Raw genomic sequence first — 22,069 nt, forward strand, 5'->3', positions numbered from 1 at the left:
ATGCCAACTGCTTAAAAACTAATTTAATGGGAGAAATAATAATCAATAGCTCCCACTATGTCCATGTTCACCAAAAGATCATAACTTTATGGTGTCGACTAGACACAATAAGGATTCGCAATCTTCTCCACTTGAATGCGAAGCTTCCCTTCTTGTGGCTATAATATAAAGTTATTATATATACTTTTTGTTATTTCCCAACTCAAATGTGTGGTTGTCTTTTCCGATAGTGTCAGCCTGGGAGAGGGAATATTTATTAGTGGTAGGTTTGAGTTGCTACATAAACCATCAAAGCAGAACATAAGAGATACTCTTGTTCGGAACTCCAATATTCTATCTTGATGTTGATACAAGAAAAATAGAGTTGAAAAGAAGCTTATAACAATCCAAGCTCATCACTAGCCGATATGATTATATTTAGGTTTTTTTTCTTTCCGACTTCTCCTCAAAGTTTTTGTGTCACGGAGATGTTTTAACACCCTTAAGTATTAGGGAGATGTTTTCACACCCTTATGTTTCATTCTACTCCCCAACCAATGGGGATCTTACAATCCGGCTAGTGTCCTCATTGACACTCATTTCCCTTTTCAATCGATGTAAGATCTCTCAATCTTCCTCCTTCAAGATCCAGTTCGCATTCATTTCTCTTTCTAATCAATGTTGACTCGACTGGGTGCCTAACCGTTGGCAGATCTAATCTTGAATTGTGAAGCAAATATATATTTAGGACGAGTGGAAGGCACAAGATTTTATATGCAAACTGGATAAAACAGAACCCCCTTTTATCGTCTCTCCATAAGAAAGTTTAGCAGCTTTCCCTTTTTAACTTACAAGGAACAATATGCAATCATAAAGGAAGAAAGAGAGGCGGCCTAAGAATCGAGCTGAGCGTACCAGACACCCTGGATCTTCACATCCTTTGGAGCTTTTGCCCCCAAATCAGTATCAGAAGGCTGAATGCTCTCAAATACACCAATTACTTCACCAGTCTCGGGCTTGCTCTTGGTGACACTCAAAGTGATTTTGCCTGTTGAAGATGAAGCATTCTTGACGTTTTCTTTGGCAAGTTCTTCTTCATCACCTCTTCCTCCAGCAGGCAATGCAACAGCGTTGTCATACCCAGTTGAACCTCCTCTTCCCTTTGGGTCCAAGAAAGATGAGCCACGGTATGATGGGACCAAGAAGTCTCCTCCAAAGCTCTCTGGTTTTCCAGAGGCCACCAGCTGTTTGATGGTGAAGAGGAAAGGGACACGCTCGCCTCCAGGTAACTGGACAGTGACAGCAGCATAGTCAATGCCATCCTTCTCCTCAAACTTGATGGAACCATCAGAACCCACTTCAAAGGGTCCTTCAATCTCATCCAGGGTGTAAGTTAGGCGAGTCATGAGCTTGGTGTTTTGAAATTCTGGTGGGGAGTTCTTGTTCACTCCCTCAGCCTTCACAGTGAACGAAGTTGGCTCCAGACAGAACTTCCTGGCTTGGTATTTCCCAGGCTTGAAGGCAAATGACTCGACTCCTCCATCAATGGTTGGGCACTGGTTTGCTGTTCCAGTTCCCTTCACTTCAAGGTATGTCTTGCTCTGGATTTCATCAAAGGTGAGTCTCTTTGGTACTCCTTCAGCACCTGCTCCCTGGAAATACACGAAAAGCCTCAAACAGTTCAGATGCTCACCAAGTTGTAGCATTACACTTGCATACACCAAGTCTACTCAGTCAGGACAGTCCTTGAAATTTTATACTCTACTTTTAAAAGATTTGTATCAAATAGATTCGGTATTTTATTAATTTAGAACATACCTAATACACAAACTATATGTTATTTAAGGATTATGTGATTCTTGCATAATAATGTTATGTAAGTAATTAAGTAAACAAAACTAAACTCGTATATTAGCCTCCAGTTTTGTCGTAATCTTTTAACTAAACTCAATTACTTCCTAAACATACAAGGCCACTGTAAATTGGGATCTTCAGGAAAATTGAGCATTAATAAACGGATTCAAATGCTTGCACCACTTGGATCAAGAGTTTTCATCCTTTCTTTAGTAAGAAATCATCACTAAGTTACCAAATCGGAGATTATCAACTAGACATTCTGAACTAGAATTAGTTTCCTCAAGAAGTGTCAATTTGTGCGAGATAGAACTGAAAGAAGTCGATCAATATTAGCGACTAAATTCAGGTGGCAAATTAACGTACTCAGGACCGAAACGATCCTAAATTCATTCAAAACATCGAGAATAATAACAAACAAGACCGTAAGCAAACCAAACCTCCATAAGCAAAGAAAGGGCATACCGAGACTACAAGAGCGGAAGTGGCAAGAGCGAAGCCGGCGATCTTGGCGGCATCGGCGAACTTCCGAGAAACTTCTTTGAGATCGGAATGCAGAGAGCAGGTGAGTTTAGCTCCGGCAGATTCAAGGCCAAAAGCTTTAGAAACGGTCTGAGAAGATCTGAGTTGCGAGGTGCCGCTCCTGGCGGAGACGGCCAATTTGGAGGGTTGAATAAGCGTAGCCGCCGCGTGTACTGAAGCCGCCATTGCTCTGGAGACTGGTATCTCTTCGTGTTCCCAGAGGAGAAAATGAAATGAAGACTGCTCCGGCGACTGATACTGAAACTATAATAACGGGCAGAGTAGGAAGGTTTTGGAATGAGAGGACAAAACGATCATGTGGCTTTGGTTAGAGTAAGATAATGTATTGGATAAGAAGAATCTCATTACCTGATTGCATGCTTCATAACTGGTTCTATTTTTTCCACGTGGCATACACCTCATTTGCTACTCGGATATTCCTATACCCTTTTAATTTCTTTTTTTTCTTTTTTCAATTTCATCGCAATCTAAATATTAAAATTTAGATTAAAATTTAAAACTTCTGACAATTACTCTTCGGTAATTTATAAAAACAATTGGTATTTGCAAGAATTCATAGCCAGTAAATATTGTCAGCATTAGCCCGTTATGTATTATCTTATAAAAAATATTTAGTTCTACTCTCCGATCGACGTGGGATCTCATGATCCATCTTCCTCAAGGCCCAGCGTCCCCGCTGGCGCACCGCTAAAACGAGTCTTCTAGGAGGAGATTTCCACACTCTTATAAGAAATGTTTAGTTCTATTCTCTAACTGATGTAGGGATCTCACGATCCATCTTCCTTGGGGCTAGCGTCTCTGTTAGCACACTACTGAACGTGTGTCCCAAGGAGAAGTTTCCACGCCCTTATATGAAATGTTTAGTTTCACCCTCCAAACAAACGATCTGGAGTTCCTACGATCCATCTTTCTTGGGGCCAGCGTCCTCGCTGGCACACTGCCGGATGTTTGACTCTGTTACCATTTGTAACAACCCAAACTTATAACTAATAGATATTGCGTTTAAAAACGTGTCTGATAGAGAGAGATTTCCAGACCTTTAGAAAGAATGTTTAGTTCTACTCTACTAATGACGTGGGATCTGAGTTCCATCAAGAAATAATAAGGTTGAAGTTAATACGGATCACAAATGCCTTTTTGTAGTGTAGGATTCAAATGCATGATAAAAGAATAAGAATCCAAAACAACTCTTTATCATACACAACAACAGTACACTGATGAACAAGAAGTGATGGAAAACTAAACAGAGGACCACGATGCTAACCTGGAAAACGTCGTGGAAAGAAGAGCCTCAACACCACTGCAACGAAGCCAATCCATTTCCCAGCATCCGTTCTTAAGGAAATCAAGAAGAAACACGATATTGTGAACATTTCAAAACCATAAATCAAACCAGCAAGGAAATGAGAGTGACTGTCACCTCAATAGGTCGGACAAGCAGAGAAAAGTAATAAGCATGTTAGTTCTCCAGTTTGTGAGATCAAAAATCAACAAGTAACTACATAATGATGTTAGAAACATGATATTTAGAAGCTCACAAACTGTGTCTGGAGCAGATGAACCCAAACAAGCCCTTGCATTACAAAGCACTCACATGGCAGCAAAGAAGTATCAAGGCCCTTTCCAACAAGCTTGGTGGCTGCAATTTTAAGCTCTTCAAGGCCCTTTCCACCAAGCTTGGTGGCTGCAATTTTAAGCTCATTGATATCAGAATTAATCATCTCCTCCATTAAGGGGATCACTATTCAGAGCCATATAGCATCCTTGCCTTCTTGCCCAAAGCCAATATTAGGGACAGTGAAGTTTCATAGGGTCTTTCTATCCGCGTGCAGGTGTCCAGATTGTTATGCGTTTCGTGGGCGGTCGAAACTAACCCGACAAGGAATTTCTCCATTTCAAATGAAATGAGAAAGTTTTTTCCACAAGAATTGATACAAAACAAGGAGAATTGGAAGTGGCAGAGGCAGTGCGGCATTTATACAAACACCTGGAGTGCATGTTTGTAGTTTCAAATTCAAAGGAACTGGGTCATAGCAAAATGTAACGGGGAAACAAAAAAAAACATAATGATGGAGGGGAGGAACATGAAGAAGAAAGAGGAACGGTAGAAAGTAGATGGGCTTTGTTGGACTGAAAATGATGAATCATGAACCAAAGCGCATGCAATTATAAGAGCCACTATTTCTTGGATTCTTTTACACCTAAAATTGAAAGCGTTCTTCAAAAGTGGCGCCGCCTCTAATCACCTTTTTCACTGTTGCTTTACCAAACCCTATACCAACTCTTCACGACGAATTACTACTCAAAAGGAAAGGAAGAAAAAAATTTAAGAACTTTTCAAGAGGGAGGAAAAAGAATTAATTTATAGGTCAATGGATGATGATTGATGGTTTATTAAGCTTTATCCAACCTCAAAAGTCCATTCATTATCACATCACAACAACTTTTACTAATGAATTCATTTTTATCCTATATAAAGTTCCTTTTATATTTAGAATTATTTTTATATTAATTTACCCCAAAATATTACGGAAGAATTGGTTCACAAAATAACAATGAGGGGCCACGTGTCATGCGGTGATTCTAATTTAATGAAGGTATCACTGAAAGACGTGCCACAAAACGGTGAGTGGAAGCAACAAATTTGATTACCCTATCACAAAATTTGGAAAATTACAACTCCCAATTTAACCATAATAATAATGATAAAAGAAAATATTCGTCTGCAGTAGGTTCTACTGCTGATGATGGTGGTGTCGTCCTCTCCGGCCATCCGCAACCGCTGATTCATGCGAATCACAAACCTGAGTTTTGAACTTACATCCAAACCGTCTGATCAACGATCCTCGCCATCGACCTCCAGGGTCTTGTGGACCCGCTGCTTTATCCTTATCGATCTTCTCGATCACTTTCTTCATCGTCGAGCATTCTCTTTCAAGCTGATGCACCCGCGTCCTCATGCTATCCATGTCTAAGCGAAGCATCTGATTCTCCCTCACTGTCTCTCTCCACGTGCCGTTCTCGTGCGCTATTGGCCCTGGAACTTCCTCCTCCATCTCCTCTCCCACTCCCCGTTGCAACTCCTCCGTTTCGGGACGGGATACGGCTGAGAATCTTCCGGTATCCGCCGGTACAGACTCCGCAGCCATGAGTGTTCCAGCGATGGCGTGACGGAGCTGCAGCTGTTCGAAGAATAGCACCTGCACTACTGCTCGCAGTGGAAGGCGGTCGTTCTGAGCGGCGTGGGTGCATGCCTCTAATGTCAGCTTTTGGCAGTCCATTACTCCACAGATCTTCTCGCGGTCTGCTTCGGATATCCATGGATGTGCCTGTCAAAAGAATTTACATCATTGAGTAACTTATACCGATGCAGGATTTTGAGATCAATGCAGGGTAGAGATTAGGAGATTGCTTCTTGCGAACCTTGAGGTACACATCGACGGCTCGGTAAACACCGTCGTCGAAGAGCCTAGCCTGTTCAGGGAGAGAAATTGCGAGGTTGTAGAATTTTTCCGGCTTCAGATTGGCGTCGGAGGCGATCTCCGCTAGATATCCATCTATCAATTTGCCGACGAGCATTAACGCCGGCGATCTGAGACCATCGTCCTCAGCTTGATTAGCTTCAGTGACCTCTTCATTTGTCTCGTCGAGTCCATCCAAGAAGTAGGATAAGATCCTCTCTGCACAATCAACGTCATATAAGGTCTCGTTCAGATATGAATAACTCGGAATCAGAAGATCGTCCAGTTTTGCTTGTTCGAGTTGCGATCCTATTTTCTTCTCTAAAGCAGCTTTGCAAGCTTCCGAAGCATTCAATATATTGGCCGTCCTCAGTAATCCGAAGAGGAACCTTGTTGCAGTTGAAGTTTTGGAGCTCTTCTCTAGTGGAAGATTACTGATGATGGTCTCTAACAACTCCTTCTGTTCAGTCTCCGTAGGCATACTAGACGAAGAGGAGGAAGGCAACGACGGCTTCCGGTTCGACCTGGATATGCCTGGAATATATTTCTTGGCGTAGTTCATTAAACAGCTCTCAATAATCTCCGAGTTTACTTTCTGATCTCTCATGGAGAAAATCAACCGCTTAAACAGAGGCAGACTCAGCTGTGCGAGATCCTCAAACCATGAGATTCCCTTGCTTCCTCTACCACCGCTCTTCTTTCGCCCTCCGGTTTCGATTCCATTCCATAGCATCTGCTTCGAATGATCTTGAGCGCCACTGGCTTCGTCACTGACTGGCCATCCGAACAAAGCGGGATCGGCGGAAGGCGCTTTTGAAGCGATCGAAGCGATACATCTCTGCGTAATGCATAGGGTCTCGGCTTGAGGCATTACAAGCTCACAAGATTTCAGCGTTTTAATCGACTCTTTGATGCTTTTGAGTACGGTATGGGAGAGGAATCTCTCAGTTTTTGAGATTAGGTTTTCTTCGCTGTATTCTTCCGTCATTTCCAGAAACTCTCCGGCGCAGCGGAGAGGAGCGACATTGGAAGAGTTGAGGTCTATCTTCACGCCGTAACAAAACTTCGATGCCATTTCGAAGATCTCAGAGCCGCCGGGGAAATCAGAGAGCACTATGTGGAAGTGATCTTCCTCAACTTCGTCTTCTTCCTGTTGCTCTGCTTCGGCAGTTTCATTTTGATTTTCTCTGGTAGGAGTAGGGTAGTTGGCTTCTTCTTGCTCAGTTATCAAATTGTGAAGTTTCCGGCTCTTAGACATCAGAGGAAACTGAAAATTTACAAATCCGTAAGGCTAGAACTCAAGAGGAACAATCCGAAACAACCAAATCAACCAAGAAAGAAAAGGAAAAAAACTACTACTCAAGTAAGTTCAAGATTTAGAAGGCGACCTTGTGGAGATGGAAAGCCATATCATCCACTTCGATGACAATGTCGCTCGGTAAGCCAGTAGTGCAGAACCTGCAAAAAGAAAACCCAAAAAATACCTTCCCAATCAGCACCATTGACATGGGAGCTTTAGCCGAAGGTGGGAAAATGGGGAAGGAAGACATAAGAACTCACCATGCTTGCCTCTTAGAGCTGGGGTTCTCTGCAGCAGCTTGTATTTCCGTTGCCATTTTCTGCACACTGCCCCGAAGAATCAGTCCCTGAAACTAGAAAACCAGATCCATTTCTCGCAGAAGCTGGAGAAGTCCGAAGGCACAGAAATCTGCGGGGGGTTTTAGAGGATGAAAACAAACGAAGAAACAAAGAAACAAAGAAACAAAGGGAAAGAAGTAAGATCTTTGAGGACTGTTTGTGTTTAGATGAAATGGACTTCACTCCGGAAGAACAGATAAAAAGGAAAACGACCAGTGATGGAGAGAAAATTGTTTGGTTGTGCTTTAGCTCGTTGCGATTGCCTTTGCTGAGAAGAATAAATCTGACAAATAGCATCAAAAGGCGAATGCCAAATGGGAATTTAAAGAAGAACAGAAAAGAAAAGAAAAAACCCCTCTTCTCAGATCGGACAAATGGGGGGTTTCAACAAAATTTCCATTTTTCTTCGCTGCTCTTGGTCTACGAATCAGGTCAGAATCTCACCCGCTCCATTTTAGACTTCCATCAAATAATTAATTGATTCAATTCCTTTCTTCCCCATCGTCAAAGAAAGGAAACCATAGGCTGGAATTCATGTTTTTCTGCTTCTTTCCATTCAATTAAAGAGTTTCTTGCTTTGCCACAAGCCTAATTTCTTGAGGGTCGGTTACCTTTTATTTTAAGAAATTAATGGCAGCTTTTTTTTTTTTTTTTTTTTTTTTTTTTTTTTTTTTTTTTTTTTTTTGTCTAAACTACTTGAAGGACTACCTTTATAAATTGTATTTTTAAAGAGAATTTTTTTTTCAGAACTGATGCCACCATATAAATTCATAGCTCTTTTATTTTTCACTAAAAAAAACTCTCATATTTACTTTTGTAACGAGTAAATTTAATAAAATCTCATGAAAAATATATGAATATGAAAGGGAACTGAGTTGTAAAGGTAATATTTTTTTTTTTGTAAATAGGGGGGAGGCCCATTAATGTGACATTATCACTTTCTTTAATTTCATAAGAAACAGCTAGGGAATGCCAACTTGGGGGGGTTAGTGCTTTTAGGTAAGTGATTGAATATTTTATTTTAGTATACATTTTTCCAGATTTTAATATGGGGGGCGTGGAAGGATGGCAATGGCTCTCACCTCTTGTATCTATAATTGTTTCATGCAGAAGAGCAGCTGCTGAATCACAAATCTGGGTTTTACACACAAAATTCAATGCTTCCCTTACCCACCCACCCACCGACTCTGCCCATTTCAAAAGCTGCCGCTGTACTCTGGTAAGCTCTCTCTCTCTCTCTCTCTACTTTTTATGAGATGGATGAACTCACCCAATGTGATTTTCAATTACAAATTTGTGTAAATTTTTGAAATTTAGATTGGTTTATTAGAAATAGGCTTGAAAAAATGCAAACTATAAGAACAATATATTAGAATCTTTGGGACAGCTAGTATGAGTTATGAATGCCCCAAGTGGTAGTGTGACCTAAGTGGGAGGGAACTCATAATGGCAGCCTGCCTGCCCAGATGAGATGAGACTAAGCAATTCACCAATATAATGGGAATATGAAGTGGGGGCCATATGAAATATGTGAACCCAATCCAAAGATTTATTTCTTTCTTTTTCATAATAATAACATCACAAGAGACTAAAAGCTATGAGAAGTTATTAATTATCAAAATTTGATGTATAAAGGTTCAAATATAACATAAATCGAACATACCATTGAGCTGTATTGGTATGCAATAATGTCCATCTTAAGGCATGGGACATTAATCATAAACAGTAGAAATCATATGAAATATATAATTATACAATGATTTCAACTTTAATATAAAATTCAAAGGGGGATTATTGGATAGACAGACAAACCCCACTTACTTAACAAAGTGAATCTTCTCATTAATTATTTTCCCTTTTTTTTGGGGTGGAAAATCTTGGACTGAATTAAAAATACATAAAGAAGATTGCAGAATTGTAATAAGGGAATCCAGTAATTATTGAAACCACATGGTTTGGATTAGGAAAAAAACAATTGGTCTCAAAGAAGGGAAGGAAGACAATATAATGCCAAAAAAAGTTATATTACAAAATTATAATAAATGTTTTTCTTCAGTTAATTTACATAATTATATATTACAAATTATAAATTCTTCGGTTGAATTATTATTATATAATTGTAAAACCAGAAACGACATAGGCTAGCAGTAAGTAAGTATATCCTAAAGTAGTTGCAATTCAAAAATCTGAAGTGGGTAAAGCACTTTGAAATGAGGGGGAAACGTCCAAAAGGGCACAAAACCCCACAAAATGCAGTTAAGTTATGTGGGCACAATGCACAAAAACTGAGCATACAGATTCTTTGATTAGTTTATTTATTTGTTCATACGCATTATTTCATGGCAAGGAAGCACGTAGGTCAGCATGTATGTATATATACATATTATCTTACTCATAGTTGAAGCATTTTCCACTGAAATGCTTTGAATCACAGCACAAATTGGGGCAAGATTGTCTCCAACACAATGCGTGCCCCTTTTGGGCCCTCTGATTGATGAAGAAACATGCATTGATTAATCAAAAAGACTACTCAGTTGGAACTTGCTTTAACAAGGGCTCAATCAGGTTTCAAATGCCTCTTTCTTCTGGATCTACTTTTGATAAAAAAAAAAAAAAAAAAAAAGATTTAGATATGAGAGGAAGTTAATGAAAAGTAGATAAAAGAATGTTAGGTACAGTTGAAACGTGCATTTTGGTAGTTTCTAGATAGAATTTGAATACTGCCAAAGTGGGTTTGTATGAGGCAAAGCTTTGCATCTAGTAACGTGTGCGTATGTGTGTGATTAGATGGGGACATGAAGTCAAGCGTGGGCGTTGGCACAAATCTAAGGCTTTAGTGGGTTGCTGGTTACCACATGCTCCCAGGAACCTCTCTCCACAATCCTTGCAGCTTTGCTTGCAATCCACAAGAGAACCACAAAATTGCATCATGTGGATCCAGGAAAAGAGGCAAACTGGGGCCGAGGCGATTTGGCTTTTTCACTTGAGGGGCCGTGTGTCCCGCATATTATCCCAGGCCGGAATACTCCTTCGGCTCTCCATCGAACCCAAGAGGTAAATAGAAAAATCTATTGTGCAGGTCACACATTTTATTCCCCTCTAAATTAGTGGGCTTTTATTCTCCAATTCGGTTTTCTCAAACTACAAAAGGAAGCAGCCCCCCCATGATATTGAAACTCTAATTAATTGTTGCACATTCTAACTAGGCTCGAAGAAGTCAAAACACGCCGCTACCGAGAATCGAACCCAGTTCACCTGGGTAACAGGAAGGAATACACACCACTATACTACCACGACTTCCACGACTTGACTTAAATAGAAGATTTATACAGAATGAACTAAAGCAATGGTGAGATTTTGTTGTGTATGTTAGCAGAGGAAAGGAACTTGGCTTGGGTTATGCTTGCATATTGGTCAGTGGGCTTTGGAGGAAAAATTAATGACTCGTTTTGTTTATGGTGAGGCCCATAGGATGAGCCGAACAGGTATGAAAGTAGGGTTTAACAGAGTGAATTGAGCTATAGAGGGCAAGAAATTCGTTGAGGTAACCGTCTATATGAACTCTGCTAAGGTAAGTCTCCTTTAAATTTCAAGAGACTTTCTGGACATTATCATGAACAACTGGAAGACAATTCACAATGATGTTCTTTTTTACAACTTTGTATCAATTTTTACTCTAAACTTGCAATCTCATCAAATTGCACCATAACCTTACATGTTACAATTCTTACCCATAAGTTTTTGTTTGAAAATGCTTTGAAAAATATAAAGTTTTTGCTGGTTTAATTTATGAATTAATCAAATTTAAATTTTTCCATAAAATTAGTGGCCTAAATTAGGAAAAATTAAATAGAAAAAAAAAAATGGAATAGTTAATTAATTTTAGAAAAAAAAATTATAAGTGAAATTACACTAATTTTCTATTTTCTATTTTTCTGTGTTAATTTCTTATCTGTTAAAAAGTACAATTTGGTTTTTATTTATTTTTATTTTTTAGTTTCAATTCACAATTTCACATTCAATTTTGTGTTTGGAGGTGTTTTATTATGAATTTGTTTAATTTAAAGCCTAATTTTCGTGGATGAATTAACTTCGAAATCGTAGTTTTGTTTTCTCTTTTGTTCTTCGCTGAAGCGAAGTGAAAAGGTCAAATGAAAAGATTTTTGTGAGTAAACTTATCTGGTTGTTATTACGAATTTCAGGAATTGATATGAATTCCCAAATGGCGTTCACGCAGAGTTGTAAATCTCCCATGGCTCGCTTTGCTTCAGATTCCTTCACCCTCCACAGAATCCCGCTCTCCTTTCGGATCCCTCAGCCTCTCCTTAAACCCATCGCCGCCGGATTTCGAACTTCCCGCCGGAAATTTTCAGGCATAGTCTGCCAAACGCTTCCTAATCCCGCCGACACTTCCTCCGATGCGGTATGCTTCAATTTCTTCTTCATCTCTTTTTCAATTTCCTCCTCGATTTTCCTTTTGTTTTTCTCAATCAACCGCGCTGAGGATACACTGAAGCTTTTGCGAAGTGTAATTCAGTTGTTCTTTTCATGTATCTTCAATTATTGAACCAAGACCTAATTACCTGAAAACAAGATCAATTGCTTAATGAATTTTCTCGATTCTCCTCGTAATAAATGCAAAATAGTTCATAAATCTTCAGGACTGATACCTTTATTTTCTGGTTGTAGTTCATCTTTCTGACGCCTTCTTCTCCAGGAAAAATCATCGGACGGTCCTGAATCGGTCGGTGACAGCACTGGCCAAACCGCTAGCTCTTCCAGTAATCAGGGTTTCCCAGAATTTCCCGATAAAAATATCAATAGACGGGTTGCAATCATTTCTACCGTTTCAGCTCTGGCACTTTTCTTGTCAGCTCGATTGGATTTTGGAGTTTCTTTGAAGGACTTAGCTGCGGCGGCTTTGCCTTATGAAGAGGTTTGGAATCCACAAGTGTTCATAGTTCTGACAATCTCTTTGCTTTACCTGATTGTGATCTTAAATTAAAGTAATTATAGCTCAGAAAGAAGATTCATATAATGTTTTGTTATTATGATTCAGGCTCTCTCAAATGGGAAGCCCACTGTGGTGGAGTTCTACGCAGATTGGTGTGAAGTTTGCAGGGAATTGGCTCCAGATGTATACAAAGTGGAGCAACAGTTCAAGTAATGATCTTTATGTCCCCCACTTTGTGGAAATATCATTCCATGTTTACACGATTTGTTCTTGATGGATTATCAGACTTTTTGGAAATCTATGACTGACTCATCAGAACTGTTCATCCTTAATTGTTTTAAACTGAAGGAAGCTAAATACATCTCTTTGGGCTTCCAGGGACCGTGTGAATTTTGTTATGCTGAATGTTGACAATACAAAGTGGGAGCAGGAGCTTGATGAGTTTGGTGTTGAGGGTATTCCACATTTTGCATTTTTGGACAAACAGGGGAATGAAGAGGGTAATGTAGTTGGCCGACTTCCAAGACAATATCTGCTCGAGAATGTCGATGCTCTTGCTCGTGGAGAAGCGTCGATACCTCATGCTCGTGTTGTTGGACAGTTTTCAAGTGCTGAAGCAAGGAAAGTGCACCAAATTTCTGATCCAAGAAGTCATGGGTAGATTCTCCTCCTTTCTCTGCATTAGGTTAAGTTGTCAATTCAAATACTCTCTGGTTCATCTTGTGCCATACATCCAATGGTTTGTTGTATTATGGACATAATTTCTCCTATTGATGGTAAATAAGTCTTTATTTCTACTCTTCATGGAAGTACGTTTGAAAAAATGAAACAAGTTATACGAGAATTATAATCGAACAGATCAGAGCATATTCCACTGCCTGGATGGCATGTGACATTCCCTGAGGATGAGCAAATAATACTTCGCATTTCCTGGAAAATGGCATCTACAATTCTATGCATAAATGGGGAGGGGTTAAGAACAATGAGACAATGTAAGATTTGCCATAGGATTACACAAATAATGGTGTGGTGAAATGTAAAAAAAGGTTAAATGTCCTACAAAAGAGCTTCCTCTTCTTTTTCTTCTCTTTTCACCGAGCCACATTACCCAATAAACTATTTGTTGAAGGTGAGCTTTGTTCACTTAACCAAGGATCCTGTATGGAAACTGGGGAACTGTCCATAACTTCCTCTACAGAAGGCAGATAGTCCTTCTGATGGTTGTTCTCCGGTGGGATTATCAATCTCTGGCTCCCCAGTCCTGCAAGCAGCCCGGCCTTCTTTATTGTAATGCTACTGATGGATCTCTCGCTTACGCTTCGAGGAGATGAGCAAGCCGATCCTGTTGATGATGCTGCACAAAAATTCTCCTCCATTGATGTCCACCCGCTGCGTCTGATGCTTTCCAGTTCCTCTGCTACTTCTGTCATCGAAGGCCTCATGTCGCTGTGAAATGCGAGGCATCTGAATGCAAGCTCAACCACCTTGTGAACAGAGTAGAGGGTCCAAGCATCTCTATTTGGCTCGAGGAAAGGATCAATTAGTTCATCCACACAACCCCTCCCAATCCTATCGATGGCAAGTGCGGCTAAGTTTACTTCACTCGGGGGACGAGTGAAATCAACCACTTTCAATGCAGTTATTATCTCTATTAGGACTACTCCAAAACTATATACGTCGCTTTTATCTGAAAGATAAAAATTTTGATGGTATTGCGGATCAACATAACCTGGGGTCCCTTGTGGAGCTGTTGAGACATGTGATATTTCTGTCATACCAAGTCTAGAAAGACCAAAATCTGCCACTTTTGATTTGAAGCTATGATCCAGAAGTATATTGCTTGATTTGATGTCTCTGTGATATATTGGTGGATGCACAGAAGAATGGAGGTATGCTATTGCACGAGAAGTTTCGGCTGCAATGGTGAGTCGTGTCGTCCATGGAAGGCCATTTCCACGCTCTCTCTGAAGATGTTGAGAGAGAGTTCCATTAGGCATAAACTCATAAACAAGGATCTGTTGGCCTTCCTCGATGCAGCAGCCAAGCAAGCGAACTAGATTCGGGTGGCTCACTGAGGAGAGCAGTTTTATCTCATTCATGACCTGATCAATGCTATTGTGGTCTCTATATTTGATCCTTTTTACAGCAACCCACTCATCCTCATGAAGCCTTCCTGCATAGACTGTACCAAAGGCTCCAGTTCCCAGCCTTTGTTTCTCAGAGAAGCCACTAGTGGCTCTTTCTATTTCTTTGTAGGGATATAAAGTAACACTCGAATTTCCAGCAGCCTCACTTAGAAGCCGCTTTGCACTCATGTGACCTTTCAAACACAATGAGCGGCGTCGGATGCAGTAACAGATAAGGATCAGGACGGCCATTATAAAGGCCCCAACAATGACACCTGAGATTATAACTGTTAGGTTAGAACCAAAGATAACCTATTGATGTATTTTTCTAAATAAATGGATATACCATCTATTGAGGATACGCATCAGAGATCTCACAATCTTAAATAGATGGGTTATTCCCTTCATTACTAATTAGTTTTGAGAAGGAACTTGATGTTCATCTAATACCATTTTACAAGTAACTCATTATTTACATTTAATTGAAATAGGATAGAATTTACCTCCAATTAGAGCAGCGACTTTGCTTCTGCCACAGTGGCCAGAAATGTATGTAGAAAGATTGCATTTGTGAGAAACTGTAGCAAATACGGAAACACCCAGCAAAACAAATTAATAAAATAAGCAAACATATCCAGCTCGACAAATAATGAACTGAACAAAAAAAGAAAAGAAAAGAAAAGGCAAGAAATCCTTGTTTCTTACTTGCAATTATCAAGTTTTTGATTCTCTATCAAGGAAAATTCTTTAAAAAATTGTTCATTTACCGACTTTTTTGGCAAATTAATTAGAACAAGAACAACAACTTGACAAATAGTAATGACACAGAGGCCATGGCATGTTATGACAACTGGAGAAAAGTCCCCAAAAAAGAAAAAATTTACACTCCTAACTGTACTGCTACTTGTGGGAGGAAAATGACTCAAACCTCTCTCTTTCTCTCTCTCACAAAGTCTTACCACCTCAACGACTTTCTAATTTTACTCTAAAACAATGTTTAATGGTATCTATCTCTCTTTGACTTGTAAATCATGAGAAGCCTAGAGAGTAGGAACCTCATTTTAAAACTCTAAACTGGCAACATCTATGGCGGAAATTATGAGCTATAGTTATAAACAACCCACATAAAAATCTATGGATGATGCATTCTCTCTATGGGCACATGGCATTCGGCTTTCACACCTACGTGAAATTTCTGACTTTTCACACTAAAAGCACATTCATCTCAAATCACCAACATGACACACAGCCAAACTTTCAGAAACGTACATAATTGACTTTCCCATTAACTAACAATATTTTAAAGACGTCTCAAAATTTAAAAAATTAAAAAAAAAAAAAAAGGGATACATTTTAGAGGGAATAAACAAACTGAATTCAAAAAGAACATTTGTAATTTTGAAGTATATAATTCTACAACTTGAACAAGACACCCACCCACCCACCCCCCAAAAAAAGGATAGAAATGAAAACAGAGTGAGAGAAAGGGGGAAACCCGAACGAGCAGTCCTTCGATGATTCTTTCTACCTATTTAGAGCAATTCAATTTTTCGGAGAAATATAAAATAAAAATCCTATTCCCAATTCTAGCAATGTTTTAAGGTATTCAACCACCATCTTCGCCACGGTCGAACAAATTAAATGCAGACGGGAAATAAGCAAACGAACCCCTACACACGACAAGGAGGAGCATTGACTAAAAAGGACCAGGTGTCGACCTCTAATTGGTTAACATGTGCCGTTTTTTTTTTTTTTTTTTTTTGTCGTCTATTTTCCTAGTTTATCTCTGGCAATAGGTATATTAGGCCACCCACTAAAAAATTAAAAATAAACTGGAACACAAAGCGTTGAATATTCAAATAACACATATTTAATGTATATTTAATAAAATAAGTTGTATGTAGCCACCAAGTTGACTCAGCGACTTACCTTTCCGGCAGCCGTGGCCGACGTCGTCGTAAGCATTTCCTTCAAACCCTTCTATGCACTGGCAACGAAATCCTAGGAGGTCTGCAAAGCTGGTAATGTTCTTGCGATTGGCATTTTTCGAGCATCGCATAGAAGGCACGGGCGAGAGCCACCACTCTAACTCAATGACCCCAAACTGGAGCTCGAACGAAGAGGTCGATTGTGACGTAAAATTAACGAACACAGAGGACAAAAGGGACTGGCACTTATTTAAAGAAGGCAGAAATCCCTTTCGCTCGGTCTTAGTGAAGCAGGTGAAATTATTACTCTTAAAGCCGCAGTTCTTCATCTGATTCTGGCTGAAATTGGCCATTACTCCGCATGAAATAGGTTGTTCAGTACAATTCAAGAGGAGACTATTGCGGAGAGTGGGCTTGTAGTTTTGGCCGAACAGTTCTGACATTGAATTGATAGAGATATTGCACACTTCAGGAAGTTTGATGAGGATGCTCCTTTCAGTAATGTTCTGGACCTGGAATCTTCCGATTTGAACCTCCCCATTTTTGCTGCAATTCAATTTGATTGGGCTCGAGTTTGAGAATCCAAACGGATGTCGTACAAATTCAGCCAAATTTCCAGTTTCGCAGGACGTTAACTCCCCGGCGATAGTTAAAGAAGCCGAGAAAATTGCGATTATGACGATCAAAAAGCTTCGGTGCAAAGTCATAGTTGACTGCAACTTACTCTAACTGAATGAGAAACAAGCAGAATCATCCCCTCCCTGCAAAAGAAGATGTATCTTCAAAACTAAGCCAAAACAAAATCAAATGCCTATTCTCGGACAAGAAAATGATCTACAGAATCCATATAATTTCAGAAAGGTTTTCAAATGTGAACAAAACAAGGAATCGTCTCCTCAAATCGATTTCTCTCGACGAGTTCGTAAATAACCTAGAAATTTCAAAGCTCGAAAAGTAAATGAAGAATTTAAAGCAGGACTGCGATGCCGTTGGAAGGCCATCTATCCTAATAAATGCTCTCAGATGGGAGCAAATATCATAGACGAAAGAGAACGAACAGTTTCTACGGTCATAGCATTAATGAATTGAAAAACTCTGCCTCTAACCTCGCTCTTCAATGGCAGTAAATGCTCTGCTGATCACACTTGGATGCTGGCGAGAGCCTTAGAGACGAGGTCGACACGATGATTCAAGTCGAATACAGAGGCAAATTTATAGATTAGGTTTCAATCGAAGCAGATTTGATCCCCAAATTCGTTATCAAGAACTACCCGAATCGCAAGGCTTGTTGATTTTGATAGAAAACGGAAAATGAAAGCTGAGAAAAAGAGAACGAGCTTCTTCTTCTTCTTCTTCTTCTTTTGGACGCCTTGACGGAGGCTTTTTATAATATGACCACCCTACCCTTCATCATTTTAACGCTCTCTCTCTCCACTCACACACAAATTACGAAAATAGCCCTGCTATTTTGAGCCTTCTTCAATTTATTCGTTATTATTAATTTACTTTCCCTAATCACATTATTTTATTTTTTTTATTTATTTTTGGAGATATAATGTCATAAATTTATGTGGCAGTTAAATCTGCTACCAGAATCATTTAAATGCCAAGGGTTTCACAAACATACATGAATAAATAAATAATTAATTAATTAATTAAGATTTATTAAACAATTTTTTTTAAATTTAAAACACAAAATTAAAATGTCATTCAACCCCTTTTAGCAAACTTTTAATAAAAATTTAATTAATTTAATTAATTTACACCAGACTTTTAGGTGAATTTTACCGCGCAAACTCGGGTCAAACACTCGAATGTTTCCCACGTGTTGTTAACCTAAAAAAATATTTAATTGAAGTAACAACCTTTAGCTACAATTTTCCATATACGAGTAATTATGTATAATTTTGACAATTTCATAAGTCCAAGACTATTTTATAAGCTCGAGAAATAGTAACATTTTCTCTCTTCCGTTCTCAAAATATATAAATAATCACATGCTTAATTAGTTTAATTATTAATATAAACATAGCTTAAACAATAAAAATAATTACTTGGATAATTACTAAATTATTTAAGAAAAAGAAAAGGTATAAATAATTAGGGAGTGAGGACCACAATGGTTGGAAGTAACGATAAATGGAGGAAATGAGAGAATATCGAGTACAACAAAGTTATGTCTTCTAAAACCTCATTTCAGTGTTATCCACACGGAGACTTTAATGGGTTGTTTCAAAAAACAAACAAATTAATTCTCTACCTTTCTTTCTCATCTTAACACACTTTTTCAACGTATTCTCTTTCTTTTTCTTAATATTCTCCTTATGTATCACCGTCAAACGTATTTAGTCATCGTTGGCACACTGTCCTGTGTCTAGCTCTAATACCATCTGTAATAGTCAAACTCACCACTAGCAAATATTGTTTATCTTGACTCGTTATATATCGTCATCGACCTTACGATTTTAAAACGCTTCTACTAAGGTGAGGTTTCCATGTCTTTGTAATGAACGCTTCGTTTCCCTCTCGAATTGATGTGGGTCTCGCAATAACCATATTAATTAAAAATTTAAACTAAAAATGTGGTGAATGCTGATTAGATAGCGCCTAAATTCTTCTGCTTTTTTTTTTTCTTTTTTTAATAAATAAGTTATTCCAGGTGCCAAAAGTAGGAGCAGCTCTGTCTACAAAATAAATATATATTTTTTTTAATTATTAAAAGAAACAATAATTCATAAAAGTATGTCCGCACACTTGTTTTTTCATAATTAGTTTTTTATGAATTTTCTTGTAACAAAACAAACTTTATTTCTGTTTAAATAATATTAAAAAAAAAAAAAAACAGGAATTTCCAACACTCTTTCGTTTTTTAATTTCTAAATTAAAAAAAAAAATCAAAATAACATATATTTACTATCATCAAACTTCTATTATTTGGTTTTCTATTTTTCTTTTTAAAGAAGTTCCTTTATTTTGATTTTTTTAAAATAGAAAAAAAAAAATTGGAGGGGCAAAATTGTATTTTAGAAAAAGGTGAGCGACGGCGTACGAGGGGCAGATTTTGGGTGGGAATTGGAAATTGCATGGAGTGGGAAAGGGAAAGGTGAGGTGGACGAAAATGGCCCTGATGGACGCGGAAATGAAATATGAAATTGATATAAAAGTCAACGATTAAAATTATAAAGAAATTGACCGAAAAGGGCAACAAAGTACTTTTGTGGGCACACCCACAGCATCTTTCTTTCCCCCACCACCACCACCACCACCACCACCACCACCACCACCACCACCGTTGCCTTGGTATTCATCCACCATCCATCTTTGTGCGAATCCCCCTGTTTTCTTTTTCTTTTTCTTTTTCATTTATTAATTTCCTTCCCTTTTATTTTTAATCTCTAAAAAAACATAATTGGATGATTTTGTTTCCATAATCTAATTTGGTACCCAATAATACTCCTCCAATGCTGAATCCTTTTATAAACAAATTTTTACTATATGGAACTTTTATATATATTAACATGCTATATTTAGCCAAATTAAAATGATTAAAGAAACATTATCTTACCCAATAATTATAATGAAATTTAATTATCGTAGAAAGAAATAAAAAAAAGTAACTAAATGAGATAGTTTTACTTATTTATTTATAATAAACTAAAAAAGAAAAAGAAATGTGATATTAAACATGTTTAATTTAAGGGTAGGAATGTAAATTACCATGAAAACAAAAGTTGAGAGAGTCGTCTTCATGCATAACACGGCGCGGATAACAGCTGCGGAAGTCTTCCGCCGTATGGGAAGCGGAAAATGTGATTGGACAAAAATGCCCCCCATAGCCAAAATTATTGACCAGAATATCCCTCGAATTTTGACTTTGAACTGGGGAAACCAAAGGATAAGAATGTTTGAACTCTCCATTTCAATCCACTTGCATCTAAACTACAAATGGAATTTGCTACTTCTTTAAAAAATCAATATTTGTTCGAACAAATATTCATTTTTTTTTATATTCATAACATATGACTGAGCCATCCCAAAAAGTATATATTGTTGATGTATATAGCAGCTTTCAATTTTTTAAGTCTTTTTAAAGCATTCTATTTTTAAGATAGCTCTTAATTGAAGGTGGTCATGATTCATCCATATACAATTCGTTTACTCAGTATCACAATGCTAATCTGACATTTATACAATTTTTATTTTATATATATATTTTAAAGTAAAATTTTTCTTAAGAGAAAATTAGTTCCTCCATCCATTATTATGATGGATAAGGATCAAAATGCTTTGTTGAAAATTTGGTAGGACTATCCATTTAGGACCGAAGAAATTTTACTTTCACATAATGAAATGGATAAGTTGAAAGATAAGAATAATAATAAAGACCACTCTATATGAATATAAGATAATTATAAAAGTTACAAAATTAAAAAAAAAAAAAATACCAATCTGTTGCAGTAATAAATGTAGTTAAGCATTTAAAATTTTTGAATTAGGTGAAACATAATGGAACCAGTACAACAAATTTCTTTATGAAGATATCGTATTAAATTTTTTGTAACTTAGGCTACCTCAGCATTCATAAATTTCTTATATTCAGGGAATTATTCTATTTTGGTTTATATCCATTTTAATTTATTATTAGTCAACATACATAACCAACTCCTTTTTAGTATATTTTTAAAGGAAGAATTAATGAGCCTTTTAAAAAAAAAAAATTCAAAAAATTAATGGATTAGAGGTGCTTTTGTTACCTAATAAATAAATAAAAGTATTCATAGATAAAATAAGTTAAAAAGAACCAAAAAAATCAGCCTTAATAAATGATATGACTAATTTATGTCCATATAAGACATTAAAACGGTAACGTGTGTGGAATCCGTGTTGGGTTGGCTGAGGATGTTAACAATTCAATTTGACTCTATTTTCATTTCATTTTCGACAAATAATAATAACAATAAACGACATTGAATTAAATTTTATATTTATAAATGATAAACCTTCCCTACATATTATTTTAGTTAGTGAAAAAAAAAAAGTTGCTATCGTGGAGAAAGCGACCATAATCTCTAACCACAAAAGAAGAATTATATTCAGTTATCACTAAAGTGAGGCGAGGGAGCATGAAATGTAAAAAACACCCTTCAATTTTCAATAAGGCAAGGGCGCGGAGGAAAGTCGATCCCCACTCCCTCTCTAAGTCTTTACTTTGCAGCACTATAGAAGAAAAAACCAAGACACAATAACCTTGTTTACTGTGAAAGAATAACAAACCCACTTGAGGAGCCCCTGATGTCAGAGACAGACCCCCAAGTGTAGGTCTTGAGGCGAAGGGTTTTAGCCAACAAGGGATTTCCTGCCATGTAATGGATCAAAGAATTGAACAAATTTCCAAGCGAACTAATGAATGCCAACTAAAAGAACTCACTTTCCTATCGTTCAGTAGGAGATCTTTGATTGTTTGTGACTAGAAAATGATGACCTCTTACTAATGGGGAGTGATCTTTCATTAGGGTTGATGCTCCTCAATGGGGATCCCCATAGCAATAGCTTGCTTGACCCTTTGTTTAGTATTTGTCTGAGGTA

General features: G+C 37.8%; 4 protein-coding genes across 10 annotated transcripts; 1 reads left to right on the plus strand and 3 right to left on the minus strand.

Moving 5' to 3' along the window:
• Positions 1-765: 765 nt before the first annotated feature.
• Positions 766-2,657, minus strand: LOC111804403 (oxygen-evolving enhancer protein 1, chloroplastic). Its single transcript, XM_023689198.2, has 2 exons — positions 2,299-2,657; positions 766-1,631 (listed from the first exon to the last, which is right to left on the minus strand). The coding sequence occupies exons 1-2, from the start codon at positions 2,539-2,541 to the stop codon at positions 873-875; spliced, it is 1,002 nt and encodes a 333-aa protein (XP_023544966.1). The 5' UTR covers positions 2,542-2,657; the 3' UTR covers positions 766-872.
• Positions 2,658-5,002: 2,345 nt separating this feature from the next.
• On the minus strand, positions 5,003-7,537 carry LOC111803594 (BTB/POZ domain-containing protein At5g66560). 2 transcript variants are annotated; one of them, XM_023688083.2, is made up of 4 exons: positions 7,398-7,537; positions 7,226-7,295; positions 5,800-7,104; positions 5,003-5,705 (listed from the first exon to the last, which is right to left on the minus strand). In XM_023688083.2, the coding sequence occupies exons 1-4, from the start codon at positions 7,451-7,453 to the stop codon at positions 5,112-5,114; spliced, it is 2,025 nt and encodes a 674-aa protein (XP_023543851.1). In that variant the 5' UTR covers positions 7,454-7,537; the 3' UTR covers positions 5,003-5,111. The 2 variants fall into 2 exon arrangements, with proteins under 2 accessions (XP_023543851.1, XP_023543850.1); XM_023688082.2 differs by lacking the exon at positions 7,398-7,537 and having other exon boundaries at positions 7,226-7,387.
• Positions 7,538-7,764: 227 nt separating this feature from the next.
• Positions 7,765-13,226, plus strand: HCF164 (Thioredoxin superfamily protein). Of its 5 annotated transcripts, XM_087127838.1 has the most exons (11): positions 7,766-7,906; positions 8,384-8,474; positions 8,586-8,694; positions 9,910-10,040; positions 10,263-10,529; positions 10,682-10,824; positions 10,947-11,046; positions 11,678-11,898; positions 12,193-12,411; positions 12,535-12,638; positions 12,808-13,226. In XM_087127838.1, exons 8-11 carry the CDS (start codon positions 11,686-11,688, stop codon positions 13,088-13,090), a joined length of 819 nt encoding a protein of 272 aa, XP_086983964.1. In that variant the 5' UTR covers positions 7,766-7,906; positions 8,384-8,474; positions 8,586-8,694; positions 9,910-10,040; positions 10,263-10,529; positions 10,682-10,824; positions 10,947-11,046; positions 11,678-11,685; the 3' UTR covers positions 13,091-13,226. The 5 variants fall into 5 exon arrangements, with proteins under 5 accessions (XP_086983963.1, XP_023543852.2, XP_086983964.1 ...); XM_023688085.2 differs by having other exon boundaries at positions 10,682-11,046; XM_087127836.1 differs by having other exon boundaries at positions 10,682-10,960.
• A 109-nt stretch (positions 13,227-13,335) lies between these two features.
• LOC111803598 (wall-associated receptor kinase-like 14) lies at positions 13,336-17,832 on the minus strand. 2 transcript variants are annotated; one of them, XM_087127834.1, is made up of 4 exons: positions 17,590-17,832; positions 16,485-17,244; positions 15,059-15,133; positions 13,336-14,830 (listed from the first exon to the last, which is right to left on the minus strand). In XM_087127834.1, the coding sequence occupies exons 2-4, from the start codon at positions 17,188-17,190 to the stop codon at positions 13,521-13,523; spliced, it is 2,091 nt and encodes a 696-aa protein (XP_086983960.1). In that variant the 5' UTR covers positions 17,191-17,244; positions 17,590-17,832; the 3' UTR covers positions 13,336-13,520. The 2 variants fall into 2 exon arrangements, with proteins under 2 accessions (XP_086983960.1, XP_086983961.1); XM_087127835.1 differs by lacking the exon at positions 17,590-17,832 and having other exon boundaries at positions 16,485-17,580.
• Positions 17,833-22,069: the final 4,237 nt, after the last annotated feature.

Source organism: Cucurbita pepo, chromosome 10 (genome assembly GCF_057944985.1).
Source record: "Cucurbita pepo subsp. pepo isolate OVF chromosome 10, ASM5794498v1, whole genome shotgun sequence".
Classification (NCBI taxonomy): Eukaryota; Viridiplantae; Streptophyta; class Magnoliopsida; order Cucurbitales; family Cucurbitaceae; genus Cucurbita; species Cucurbita pepo.